Source organism: Aythya ferina (assembly GCF_964211825.1).
Source record: "Aythya ferina genome assembly, chromosome: Z".
In the NCBI taxonomy this organism is placed as follows: Eukaryota; Metazoa; Chordata; class Aves; order Anseriformes; family Anatidae; genus Aythya; species Aythya ferina.
Window position 1 is genome coordinate 24,585,266 of NC_140299.1, and position 14,801 is coordinate 24,600,066.

General features: G+C 37.6%; 1 protein-coding gene across 2 annotated transcripts in view; it reads left to right on the plus strand.

Moving 5' to 3' along the window:
* ARSB (arylsulfatase B) overlaps positions 1-14,801 on the plus strand; it is a 64,724-nt gene continuing 49,923 nt past the window's right edge. The window contains exons 1-4 of one of the 2 annotated variants that reach the window (XM_084503240.1): positions 1-427; positions 2,973-3,159; positions 5,589-5,779; positions 7,685-7,892. In XM_084503240.1, coding sequence (XP_084359366.1) covers positions 158-427; positions 2,973-3,159; positions 5,589-5,779; positions 7,685-7,892 — 856 coding nt within the window. In that variant the 5' untranslated portion in view covers positions 1-157. The remainder of the gene's footprint in view (positions 428-2,972; positions 3,160-5,588; positions 5,780-7,684; positions 7,893-14,801) is intronic. The other variant, XM_084503239.1, reaches the window with a different exon arrangement.

Genomic DNA, 14,801 nt, shown 5'->3' on the forward strand with positions numbered 1-14,801 from the left:
CGCAGCGAGCACCCCACCACGACTTTTCCCTCCGGCCCTCGGGGAGCGAAGGAGGCCGGGGGCGGGCCCGTGCCGCTCCCCTCGCCTCAGCCCGGCCCCGGGGCGGCGCGGCGGCTCCCTCCGCGGCCCAGTTCCTGCTGGTGCTGCCGGCCGGGGGATGGCGGGGCGGGCGGGCGTCCCGCCGCGGCTCTGCCTGCTCTGGTGCGCCCTGCGCCTGGCGGCGGCGGCGGGGGCTCGGCGTGCGGCCCCGCACCTGGTGCTGGTGCTGGCCGACGACCTGGGCTGGGGCGACGTGGGCTGGCACGGCTCGGCCATCCGGACACCGCGGCTGGACGCGCTGGGTGCGGGCGGCGTGCGGCTGGAGCGGTACTACACACAGCCGCTCTGCACGCCCTCCCGCAGCCAGCTGCTCAGCGGCCGATACCAGGTAGGGACGGGCTGTGCGGACACCAAACCCGACCGCCTCCCGCTGAGCTGCCAGCTGGGAAGTACAGGGGCGGGGTGGTGCAAGGTGCCGGGACTGACTGCCCTGCCGTGGTCCCCTTTGCTTAGGTGCTTCTGAGCACCTAAGATCCAGCCAGAAGCACTTTGTGCTATTTATTTTCCCCGCGCAGTGTTTAAATGCACCCTTAACCTGTATATCCTCCTTCACATGATGCCCCATGGCCCCCTGACAGCGTGCCCACAGGCTGATCCTAGCCTGGGTACCCAGCTTCCTACTCGTGCACATGATTCTTCACCCCGCCCCCTTTTTCTTCCCCCCCCCCCCCCCCCCCCCCCGGTTTAAGAATTGAACTTCATAATTCTGCTATACTTTTTTTTTTTTTTTCCCTTTCATTTTCATTGCAGCTTTGGCAAAAACAGGGGAAAAAGAAAATTAGCAAGAACAAAATGGAGGAACTGGCAAAGGATTAAATGTGTTTCAGAAACTTCCCCTTTCTTTCAAAATGTCCTGCAACTGTATTTGTCAAAGAAAGTGCTCAGGATGAAATTAAATGTTAGTGGGTGCTACCTCTTGGTGTAGCAGAGTGATTGCTCTGGGTGGGAGTTACCTTTTGCAAGCAATGTTTGCTCTGTTCCCAGACTTAAAGAGCCAATAAGGAATAGAAAGATGTAATTTTTCTTTTTTTTTTTTTTCTTTTCTTTTCTTTTTTTTTTTTTTTTTAACCAGTACTTTATTTTTTTTAATTACTTACACTATTTCTTCATATTGACTTATTCTAGAATGCAGTTCATGCTGTTAACTTGCTTGTCTACAAATGGGTCAGTGTCAACTGGACTTCGCAGCATCTGATCTTAGAGTGGAAATTAGAAATGCTTGTAATTCAGTCTTGATTTAAGTTCATCATATGTATCTGACTTGATAATTCAATATCATGTTGACCTTATTAAAAATGAGTAAAATATATTAGAAAATTGAAGTAAATTGTCTATAAAATTGAGCAGGCATTCTGTTCAGGAAACAAAACTCCACACACTTGTTAAATAGTTGTTTTATACAATGATATGGTGAACGTGATGAAGAATTACTCAAAGATTTAAGAATGTAACCTACATCTGGAGCTGGAATTCTGATAGCTGCCCTGCAGTCTATGAGAAAAAAAAAAAAAAAAAAAAAAAAAAAAAGAGAAAAGCTGTTGGTTTTTGAAAGTTGTAGATTTGTTTTCCTTTTTTTTTTTTTTTTTTTTTTTTTTTTTCTTTTCTTTTTTTTCCCTATAGGCTGTGGTGGAAGGAATTGCAATGTTTTCCTAACTTGTATCTTCCACTATATTAATAATACTTTTCTAATGCTGCATTAAAAATAAATAAATAAATAAACAAATCCAGCTCCATTTTCAAAGAAAACTAGCAACTAATACACCCACCACTGTGTACTCATCTACTAGTCTAGTCTACTTACCCATGCACTTTATGTTAGGGCTTACTTGGTTTAAAAGTGAGTTCAGATGGTTGCTACCAGGATGATTTCAAATTAATCATTTAGCTTGCTTCACTGGAATGCTTAGTGGCATTATGAAATCTGATGTCTTGCAGTCTAGGGGGTCTTGGAGATGTTGTGCTTTGACAGAGGCAGATTACTAGAAACACTTAGTGAAAAAACAAGATATTTAAATTGGTATGTGTGTGTTTTCCCTCGTAGATCTAGGGTAGTGGGACTCTTTTGTTTGTCTGTGGTGTTTTTTTTAGTAAGAGATATGAGAGTTGACAAAACTTGTACTTGTAGTACATAGTAACTGAAGAGGTTTTTTGTATCAAGCAAAATATACTACTCAGACTGTTATTACTGGTCATACTTTTGTGAAGCGATACAAAGTTCACCACTTGTTAAGTTCAGAAACCTGGGTGGAACAGTCAGAGGTCAGATCTAGTCAGTGTCTAAACCTTGCCTGATCTCAAACATCTGATTTTTATTTTATTTTATTTGTAAAAATGCTCAACACTCACTTTCAGGATGTAAGTAAATACATACTTATGTTTATGTAATACCCATTTGGAGCAGTACTGCAAAAATAGCTTTCCTAGCCTTTGCCACCTTTTCCTCCAGTAACAATACTCCAATAAAGGCACAAGCTCTGTAGCTGTAACTGCATTGCATCTTTTTGTCCATCTGCATTCTATTTTAATTTTTGCATTCTATGTTGAGGTGCTATCCCGAGTCTTCAGGAAGACTGTAATGGTGGTAGTTACCTGTTAGGCTTTTAGACAAAAATACAACAGGCTTGATTATTTATTTATTTATTTTTATTGCGCTTGAATTATGACTGGGAAGATCCTCTTGTTAACACTGACAGTTCTTCCTCCATGCACTCCTGACCTCATCTTTGGCTTCCTGAACTTCCATGGTGCTACATCAGTGAAACCAGCAGGCCCTAAACCTAATGCTACCCTGCTGTGTAATATTGTTTCTTTTTGGATGTGCTTATGTGTTACTGCATTGTAACTAATACCTCTTCCTTTCTTTTCCCTACTAGATCCACACAGGTTTACAACACCAAATAATCTGGCCGTGCCAGCCCAGCTGTCTACCACTAGATGAGAAACTCCTACCAGAGCTACTTAAAGATGCAGGATACGTTACTCACATGGTGGGGAAGTGGCATTTAGGGATGTACAGGAAAGAATGCCTTCCAACACGCAGAGGATTTGATACTTACTTTGGTAATGGTTAAATTTAACACGGGCAATAAATGTAGTGTTAAAAATTATGAGAAAACTGCTTGATTCTTCCAAGAAGAGCAGATATACTATGAGTGCATAAGTAATACTTGAGCATGCATATTTCCAGTGCATAACTGTTAAAAATAAGTTAGTGCCTTAAATGCATGCCCCAGCCTTACGATCTATTGAAGAAAACACTGTAATTATTGAGTGCCTCCAAAGAATTTCTCTTTAAAGATCTGTGTTTAATTTCATTCTATGATGCTTAGAAGATTTAAGTTGTAGTGACTAGTTTCATTTTAAAAGTGTCTCTAAACTGTACTTTTTAGATCAGACAGTAGACCTCACACGCTCTGCAAATAACATTAAACTGCTAAAAAGCTGATATATTTAAATGAGAGAGAAATAAAGTCTCTTCATGCTTTGTGAATAGACTATCACTGGTTTTCCACTTCCTCTGGCAAGGAAGGTGATATGAGAGCCTTTATAAAAACAGCATACAAAATGTGGATGTTACAGGAGCTCGCAAGCTGTGACACTCAGGTATTACATAAGCTAATCAATTACTCTGATTTAAAAAAAAAAAAAAAAAAAAGATAATGCCAGAATTAGATTGTCTGTGTGTGTGTATTACAAAGCAACTTGTAATTACTTATTACATATTTTTCTTCTCACAAAAGCTCCTGTCCAAGTATTTATTGGATGTTTAATAGTTTTGTGCAGGTATCCCACATGAATGTGAATATTTGCCTATAATAATATTTATTTCCACATTGTAATATTTATTTCAATATAATTACTTTATACTATAATATCATAATTTTTCCCCATTATGCGAATCAGGTTATCGGTAATACAGCTCATAGCACCCGATACTGAATATAAAGTTGTTAACTTCCACTTGGTTGGTTTTAAAAAACTTTAATTGAATGTAGGATTTCAAAACAGATAATCTTCAAAATAACTCCATAAGCTGTTGACAATAATGCTGCCCAATTCTACAATAGGGAAATTAAGATACAGAAACTTTAGCTTTGCTTATTTAAGCCCACACTCCTCTTATGTAATGTTTGGTACCTAAAAACCTATTTGTGCTATGTTCCCTTATAGATACTGGCGATTCAAATTCTAGGTGGAAAGAACTGTTCCCTTAGATTGTCTCTCTTGACTCTTCAGAGAGCTTGGGATATGGTTTCACAACTGAATTAGGATAGTAAACATGGATCGTAACATGATGGACCACTGTTTGAATCTATATGCCTCTTCTCCTGTTGGTTGTCTGCTCTCATCCCTTCACAGGAGCTTATCTTATTCTTGATGGCATAGATGTAGGCTTATGCTCCTAGGAATGAGCAGGCTTTTAATACCAGGACTAAGGCTGGCTCTAGGCATAGTCATTGGGTGCCCAGCATGACACCAAGGGAATTATTTTTCAGCATATGTGGTGGTTTAATATCCTATTCTGTTCATATAGTTCCAGTAGGAGTTGATTGCAGTTAGGGACACTCATTTGATTCTTTAGCAAGCTTTTTATTTATTTATTTATTTTGAGTAGTGATACTTGAAGTTGATGTATAGAAGTTCAAGCAAAGAAGTAAAGTTCCTCAATTTTTAGTTGTTGGTCTCAGTTTTAATTTGATTTTGCAGAACTTCACTTTTTTTTTTTCCAGATTTTTTTTTCCTCAGGGTACTAGAAGATAAATCTGAAATTTAATTTTAGACGTAGTAATTATTGAGATTGGAATGATTTCAAAGAGTTTTGTTTCTGGTCAATAAAAAACAATGGCACTCAATGCTTAACAGGGTAGCCCTTGATAGGAGAAAATTTATACGTCTAGAATTTATACATAGTCTTTTTCTTTTTGGTATCTTTAAATAGTAGTATCTTCTTTTCACCAGTTGGGGTCAGCAGAGGATCAGAAATTACTTTACAGTTAAAACAAACAAAACATTTCATACTTGGATGCATTTTAATGTTAAAAAACAAACAGACACACACACAAGCAATTCCTAACAAAATAAATTCCAAGCATTCTAATAGAGAGAAAAGTCTTATGTGGAAAAAGCAAGTATACCAAATCAAACCAGATAAAAATTATAGTAGTACAGGAATAGGTCATTCCTTTGCTATCAGTGTGTAAGTTTAATACTAAGGTCTTTGATATAAAGTTATCCCTATATAGTGTCATTACACTGCTTTCAAACTGTTTTGTGTGCTTTGAAATTACTATTTGTAGTAGTGATAAAAAGTCTGTGTGTTAAATGTTGAGATACTTAGTCCTATCAAGTGATATCATTGCTGATTATCAAATGTTGGATGTGTGTCTCAGTTCAAAATGTCCCCCACTCCACCCACCCCCCCCAAAAAAAAGCATCTGTTTCTATGATGTTGTGTTGATCTGTTTACTTGTCATCTTTTCCTGTTCTAGGCTATCTTCTGGGGAGTGAGGATTATTATTCTCATGATCACTGTGTGCTCATCAAAGCAAAGAATGTAACACGCTGTGCTCTGGACTTCCGAGATGGAGAAGAAGTTGCAACTGGATTTAAAAACATGTATTCCACTAATTTATTTACAGAAAGAGCTATAGATCTCATAGCCAATCATAAAACCGAGAAGGTAGAGTCAGCAGTTCTTACTTTATTTGAGAATTTTAACACTGAAGAATGTTTATAAAAATGTTAATGAAGTATTAATGCGGAGACCTACATTTGGGCTGTAAATGTGGGCTTTTCAACAGGGTACACAGAGCTAAATGTGAAAAGAGGCACTGATAAAACTTGCCTTGTCTCCCTTTTGGGATGAGTTTTGGCTGTGTAACTCTGGCCTCCTACCCTTCTCCATTTGATTTTTGACAATAGAAGTAATGAATTTATAGAAATGATTTAGCATGTAACTCAAAGGGTACTGAAAAGCTTAGCAGGAGAATTTTCATTAAAGAAAAAAAAAAACACTTTAGCTGTATTATGAAGAAAAGATACACTTGCTGTTCTCCCCCAGTTTTGCCTAAGTCCTTTATCAAAGTTTTATTAGTCTGTGCTTAGGGATTAGAAGAGGCAGTAATAGAACTGTAGAATGTCCTGAGTTGGAAGGGACCCACTAGGATCATTGGGTCTAACTCCTGGCTCCACACTTAACCAACCAAAAATCAGACCCCTCTCTTTGAGAGCATTGTCCAAATGCTTCCTTGATCTCCAGCAGGCTCGGTGCTATGACCACTGCCCTGGAGAGCCTGTCCCAGTGCCCCACCACCCTCTGGGTGCAGACCCTTTCCCTAACCCCCAGCCTGACCCTCCGCTGTCCCAGCTCCATGCCGTTCCCTCGGGTCCTGTCGCTGTCCCCAGAGCGCAGAGCTCATCGCCTGCCCCTCCGCTGCCCTCGTGAGGGAGCTGCAGGCCGCCATGAGGCCTCCCCTCAGCCTGCTCTGCTCGGGGCTGAGCAAACCAAGGACCTCATCCACTCCTTACACATCTTTCCCTCTAGGCACTTCACCACCTTTGTAGCCCTCCTTTGGACACTCTCTAATAGTTTTGTGTCCTTTTTATACTGTGGTGCCCAAAACTGCACATAACACTTGTGTTGAGGTTGCACCAGCATGGAGCAGAGCAGGACAATCCCTTCCATTGACTAGCCAGCAATGCCACCCCTGATGTACCCAAAAGTAGGGTTGTCCCTCCTGGCTGCAAGGGCACACTGCTGGTTTGTGTTCAGCTTGCTGTCGGCCAGAACCCCTGGATCCCTTTCTGTGGGGCTGGTCACCAGCCTCTTATCCCCCAGTTTGTATAAATAGCCAGGGTTGGCCCTTCCTGGGTGCAGCATCCAGCACTTGCTTCATGTGGCTGGGGATTGCCCAGCCCTCTAATTTGTCAAGATCTGTGTTCGAGACCTTTCCACACTCACTGGAGTCAAAAGTTCTGCTTAACCTATCTGCAAACTTAGTGTGCATTTTAGTCCTGCATTCAGGTCATTTATGAAAACACTGAAGAGAAAATGTAAAATTTTTTAAAATGTAACGCTGGCTCTAAAATGTAACGCTGAGGAACCATACTAGTGACTGGTCACCAGCCTGATGTAGCCCCATTTACTACAACATTTTGAGCCAGATTCATCAGCTAATTGCTCTCCGTTGTATTATATTCTTGTCTAGTTGTATGCTGAATATTTTGTCCAGAAGGATACTGAGAGAAACTGTTGAAAGCTTTGCTGAAGTCTAGAAAGAACATGTCTATTAGTTTCCATTGTTCAGCTAGATGGGTAAACTTTTCATAAAAGGAAATTAAGTTAGTTAAACAGGACATTCCCCTTGTAAACCTATTTTGGCTATGACCAATGGCAGCATTTTTTTTTTCCAAGTGTTTTCCAACAACTCCCAGAATAATCTTGTCCATAATTTTACCAGATACTAAAGTGGGAAGTTGAATACATTTCTGTAGCTGTTAATTATCAGGACTGCTTTTCATACAGCAACTTTTTTGTTTAGTACTTTACATTCAACTAACTTATTTTCTGTCCTTTCCACCCCAGCCCCTCTTTCTCTACCTTGCTTTTCAGTCTGTTCATGAACCTCTTGAGGTCCCTGAAGAATACATGAAACCCTACTCCTCCATTAAAGATGAGAAGAGGCGCCATTATGCGGGAATGGTGACTCTTATGGATGAAGCTGTAGGAAATCTTACTGATGCTCTGAAAAGATATGGTCTTTGGGATAATACTGTTCTTGTTTTCTCTACTGGTAAGTTAGTTTGAATATTCTTTTCGTATATCTTTGATACAGTGTCTAACAAGCTGAATGCAGACACATCTGGCCCCTCTGTCTTTCCTCAATATGTTTTGTAATTACGGAAGGGCTGTCTTATGTATGACTAAAACAAATCTGAAGAAGTATCAGAGAAAATGGAGGATACTCCTATCAGAGTAGGAACAGTGTTGTGAAAGCAGAGGAGTGAAGTGAAGTTGGAGGCATCTTAATAGGTGTGAGGTCACTGTATATCTATCCGAATTGAATCCTTATTGAGAGTATGTTGTATGTCATATTCATATGTCCTGATCAATATAGGTAGCTGTCTGCTCAGTCTACAAATTGCCACCTATTGCAGGAAGTTCAAACTGACAGACAGCAAGTACTTTGAAGACAAAACTCTTTCTTTCTCCTACTTTTACATAACGTGTAATTTTTGCAGTTTCTTCCTTGAAATATTTCACTGGCACATTACTCCCATGAAGAAGAGGTGTGTTAATAAAAAAAAAAAAATTAATATGTGATGATACAATCTAGGTTGCCGAATTACAAGCTAAAATTGTGTATGTATTAGCATATGATCTAGTTTCTAGAGTATTAGGAGAATATAAATAATGGATTATAAAACTTTTATCTTTGTTTCCAAACTTGGAATGAAGTGGAACCTTTTCAAAATACAGATGCTTGGCAAGGTTTCAGGAAAATAGATAATATTGTTTGGTTGGCAGTGGGAAGTCACCTTTCAGTGCTTAAAATTGCTTGTTTGTCCAGGCTTTACACATCAAGGCTGTTAAAATGGCAAATTCATTTTCTTTGAACACTATGTAGAAAAACCAAGCAAGCAACCGAGAACCACTTCTCCCCCAAAAGAGATCCAAATGCAAAAACCCAAACTCAAGATTTGATTAAAATGAAGTGACATATTTTGAGTTTATCAGCTGTTTTGTATAGCACTTGAAATCTTGAAACAACATTCTAAGTCCAAGCCTGTTTGCCTTGTAGTGGTTCATTTGTGTCCAGGTTTTGTCTCTGATAGGATTCAATAACTTTTTTGTGCTTATTTTTGTTTACAATGTTTTCATATTTAGAACCAAAATTAAACAGCAAAGCCATATGGAAAATGATAGCAATGCTTATTCCATGTGGAAAAAATCCACTCTTTGTTCATGAGGTCCTAACAGAGTGTTTTCAGTAATGTTTTTCAGTACGTTATGGAATAAAACTAAAGACATCTGAGCTGAAAGTTTAGAGAATAACTGAATTAGAGAGATATATTTATTTATATTTTATAAAACACTTTCTTCCAAATAGAGTATGCCTTGCTTTTAACAGTAGTTATCTCATAATCAATTACAGGTACATTTCAACAGGAGTCAGACAGTCAGGAGAATCCAGTATCTGTCCTGTCTAATGGGACTTGTCTTGACTTAATTGATGTTTTAAACTGCCGGGAATGGAATTTAATATGATTGAAATGTAAGGAAATTGTGCCTAGATCAAGGAGATCGCAGGCAGTGATTCATTTTTTCCATTGTTCTTTCCTCAGTTCACACAAGTGTTCTTTACAGGCATAAAACATTGCATGCATTAAAGATCAAGCTTCCAAAACAACAAATGTTGAAATCATTAAGTATTGGAAAAAAGAGGTGTGAAATCTATTCAGCTTTTCTATATTCTATCTATCACTTTTGCAGATGGTGTGTTTCAAAATGGGCATCAGAAAGTGGTTGAAAAGAAACTTGAGAGGGTCTGTAGTTGGGTGTCTTGTGCAGAGAATTATACTATGTGAGATCTCTCTGCAAGTTATTTGCACAGCTTGCAAGTTCTTTATAACTGGGAGTGTTAGTGTGCATTGGTACTTATGGTATGGTGTTACTTAAAGTAATGATTTTGGGAATTGGGTCTGCAGTCTGGCTTGAGATACTTTTTGTAGTAAAACCAATGCTCCTGTGTGTTCTAACTGTAAGACATGCCCCTAACTCTTTTTGCATACACATTTTTTTTCTGGTATACTTCTTAAAAATATTTTTTCAGCTCTACAGGGGCTGCCCAATGCTCTTGTGGAACATGTAGACCCTCCTCTTGCTCAATATGACAAAAGATGCACATTTTCCTATATGATTAGGAATTCTCTTCAAAATATTTCTTCCTCTCTTGCAGAGCTAAGAATCAATAGGGTCATTTTAAGGGTTCAAATGAGGACTACAAGGGAGAACTTAGAGAAGGATAAATAGTATCCATAATTTTATTGAACAGTGGCTGCATGTCTCTTCAGCATAGTAGTTAAAGACATGGGACTATCAAAGCACCCACTGTTTTATTATGTGGTTTGATAAGCATTGTGTTGGAGAACTGTAGAGAAAAAAGAAGTGACGAACGTATTTTTGCTGTACATTTTACTAGGTTAGTTACTTTTCCCCTCTAGTTGTGGCCAATATTCACATTTGGATGTTTGCATCTTACTACTTCAAAATTCACAGAAAAAATATAGAAATTACAGTAATTGTTTGCTATTGTTTGCTGTGCCACATAGCATTGCAACAAACATACAGTCTTCCCGTTGATTCCTTCACTGTTAAGTATCAAACCCAAAATGAAAGATGTCTATTTAGTGGGTGCCAGTATGGCACTATCTAGTTCTGGACTAGAACTTGACATACTCTTTGCTCTCACAATAGATTTCTTTTTGTTAAACTCTTGAGTGTTTCTTCCTATTAGTATATGTAATTGCTAAACCAAGATTCACTTGAAAATATGCCAGTTGGCAAATGGAACTATTGCACATTTTAAAAGGGCTTTGTAAATTGTGTAGATCTCCAGTTCCACTTTTAAGGAAGTAAAAAGCTTGACAGAAATACTGGGCCAAGAATTAAGTACTTTGGTCATTAATGAAGTCTCACCATGCCTCAGTAGTATACCGTGTAAATCAACATCTCAGGTGTCTTCTTGAACATATTCATAAGCTATTTCTGCAGGTAAATAAGAGGGTGGGAGGAGGATAGTATGATAGTATGTGGTGTTATATTTATGTATCAAGTAGTGGATAGAAGCAACTTCTAGACTGGTGCAATACAAAACAGAATTTGCTTTTATAGAGCAGATTTTACCCTGTAGATACAAGTACTTCTACACTAATGGAATCAGTGGTGAAAATATAGTTGTGGTCTAAGCAAAACAAGTAAAAATGAATGTTGCAGTGCCTTGGGTATCCATGGTGTTTTATTAATTTGAAATAAATAATTTTTTTAAAAATAACAAGAGATAGGGTTTGTTTTTCTTTTTGGAAACGTAAAAGAACATACCTAGAACTTTCCCGAAGAGGACCTTAATTTAAAATAACCAAAGGTCATAAGAAGCATACAAATTTAACTTAGCACTATTAAAACTGGCTTGTAGTCCAAGTTTTGCTTCAAATATAAACCTGTATTTGAGGTAAGAAGTTGGGATTTGCTGTGTATAGCACGTGTTTATAGTTTTTGCAATATACAGCAAGTGATTTGAGTAGAAACTTGCCAGCATTAGAACATAGGAATCTGACTTCTGATTTGAGTTCTATATTAGAGCTAATATCCCTTGTCTTATTTAACTTTCAGCTTTTAAATATTCTAAAAAAATTTGAAGCAAACTCCCTTACCACTGTTTCTTCCAATATGTCCAACAATTCTTAAAGGGGAATTAACACTGTAATGTCTGGTGGTCGCCATGAGAGGGCTTTGAACAGTAAAATATGTAGATTTTTTTCTCTTCAAACCTAGGTTTACATTACTAAGAGGAAACTACATAAATCCTTTCCATAATGGAGCATGTGACAGTGATGGCTGTTTTCACTCCAAAAGATGGTCTTTTTATCATTTTAGAATTGTGATTAATAGAAGCACAAATTGTCTTGGACATACTTACTGATGTTTGTACAGCCTCTCTCATATACTCCTTTATTTTTTCCCCAAAATTTTATATTATCTTTCCCTAATAAAGAATTCTTCTTAGTCGATTTTATTTTATTTTGAGCATTTTGTGCTCTTTGTCTGTTAAAATTATGTGTTTTTTTTTGCTTTTGTCTAGCTTCTTCTTCGGTAGAAATTGGGGATCTGACTTCCACCGGACTTTTCTTGAGGGCTATTTTTATCCATATCTTTGTTCCTAAGTGAAACTCTGCTCATTCTCTTTAGTAGGTAAGGGACTTGAGAGAGACTTTTAGTTCTAGATTATCCAAAGCAACTAAAGGACAGATTGGTTAGAAGAGTTATTATCTGATTGTGTTGTTAGAGGTGCTAACTTTGAAGGTTGTGTATCAGACAGAATTTTTAGTAAGTCTGCTCAATTATAGATCTGAAGAACTGCTTTAATCTCTCTTGTCAGGAAATTCTGAAAGGTTCAGTGTACTGCCAGCAAGGGAAGTACCAGAATATCTTTTTTCCTAAAGTTGAAGTAAGCACATATCTCTTGGTTGCAATTACCTTCAATGAAACAATTTATTAGAGTTTGTGTACTAGCAAATATTATTTTTATATCTTGAATATTTAAGCTTGTTATTATGCAGATAAGAGGTACATCTTATTGCTGTACTTGCACTGATCACAGGTATTGCATGCCAGTGATAAATAATGAAAGGTGCATGTGTTTGGTGTTTCATATTCTAGTACTGGCTTTTGTTATTTTTATTTAAACTTTTTCCACATTAGATTATGGGAGGTAAGAATAAATGTTTTTGGAAATAATAGAGTTTCTTCTATCTAGTGTTGTGTGTTACACAGCCCATCTAGATTGATGCCCTAAGATGCAGATAATAGTAATGACTCATTGAGATGTTTTTTCAAGAATGTTATCAAAAGCAGAAATGTTGTCATATGACAGAAATCAATTTCAAAATGAAAAATGAGAAGGTGTTGATAGTCAAGAAATATAATGATTTTGTTTTCCTATTCTGAAGCCATGTGAAAACCTAAAATGTTTTGTAGAAAATGTTTATTTACTTTTTCTTTCTTATAGTATTGAATTCCCCTACCCCTCCCTTCTTTTTTCCTTGCAAAACCTAGCATTCCAAAATTGAGTTCCTGAACAGAGAATGGCCTTGTCCCAGAGATACTCAATTCTTATAATGTTTTGTGTTTTAAATTCCACAATAAGTGCAAAAATTGAATTTTTCTTCCTGTTTTGAGCAAATGTCAGTACTTAAAATGAAGTTAACTGGTAAATAAACCTCAGAAATTAATTTTGCTGGTGTCACAAGCTGGCCATTTTTGATTAAAACTTAGGTATGCTAACAGTTATTCTAGCTTTTTTTTTTTTTTTTCTCAGTCTGAGAGGTAGTAATGAATGCTGAAAACAGCTTATTTTACATGTTAATGACATGTAATAATTTCACATAGCTGTTGAAAGGCTGTGTTGAACTGTGTTTACTATTAAACTATACTAATTTGTTCTGTATGATAGTGTAAAAGTAGCCTTTATACTATGTATAATAATCTTCTACATACAATTCAATGGTCTGGTTCAGTGCTTTGTCATTCACTGGGAAGAGTCCAAAGGTTTTTTTAATTATGGCTCATTTCACTTGCTTTCTGCAGACATATGAAAAGTTTGTCAGATTATTCATGGTAGTTTCACGTTAAAATTTGCCTTTGCATTTCACTTGTATTTAGTGATGGTGAATGCTGGTGTAGACCTGACAGCAGGGTCTGTAACTCTGAGGCCTGTTTAATTGCCGAGGCTGCTTAAAGTAAAGGTGGTTGCCTAAAGCTGTCTGCACTAGGATCCTATTGCTGTACTGGGAAAGAGATGGGATAAAAAAAGGAAAAAGAACAGAATGAAAAAGGATATTGTGCATGCAGCTGTTACAGGACTAAGTTTGTATCTACATGTATTAGAATCTTCTATAAATCAAATTCACTTTTTCCACAAGATCTTTTTTTTTTTTTTTTTCTGCATTAGAACAGTCAGGAAAGTAAACAGACAATTCTGGTAAGTTAAAAAAAATAATAATGTTGATTTATTTGAACACAACTCTGCAAAATCATGGTGCTCTGATGTATCAGAGGTATTATGTTCCCTTGATGGAAAATAAAAGCCTTATGGGTGTATTTAAAGCAGGACAAAAATTACATGAGCAGAATTTTATAGGAGAAGGTGTGGTTTTCTCTTCCTACTGTGCTTCCAACAGAAAGACTTCGAGTAGTTCTTCCATCTCATACACACACAAAAAAGTTTGTATTAAGTGCTGAAAACAGAATAATGCATCATCAGTCTGAAGACACTTTTTAGAGTGGCTTTTCTCCTGCATATATTGACCCTTCCATGTTACACTTTCTGCATCATAATGAAGTATACAACAGATGTTTTTTCATCAGCTGATCTTAACTAAATGATTGTGGTTTGTTTCCTTGAAAATGTATGTTTCATACTAGCCATCAGAGTTAGTGTGCTTACATTTTTATCACACTTGCAGCACAATTGGAAAATACAACAACAAATGGATCTTTCAAATCCATTATGGGGAAGCAGGGAAGAACATGAGTTCAAATTAAGGACAAAGTTATTCTCTAATTCCTGCTGTGAGTAACTTATCCGCAGTGTAGATCTCCGCTGTGTATGCTGTACCTTTTTTTTTTTTTTTTAAAACAAAACCTCAATGGGAGTTCCGTACTTGGAACATATACAGAATAAGCATTATTCATGCTGTGAAGATCAGAGGGGAGAAATTTTCCCCAAATGTGATCATTTTCTGCCATTATTGACAGTACTCTCTGTTTAACTCTGAGTCACAATCATGAGCTTAAATCACACAAAGGAAAGGCTCTGAAGTCCTTGTTTGTGACCTACACTTTCAGCAAGAATGTTGAAGGTCAAAAATGAGATGCATTTACAGAGCTGTGTGTGAAGCTGTCTAGTACTTACTCATATTGT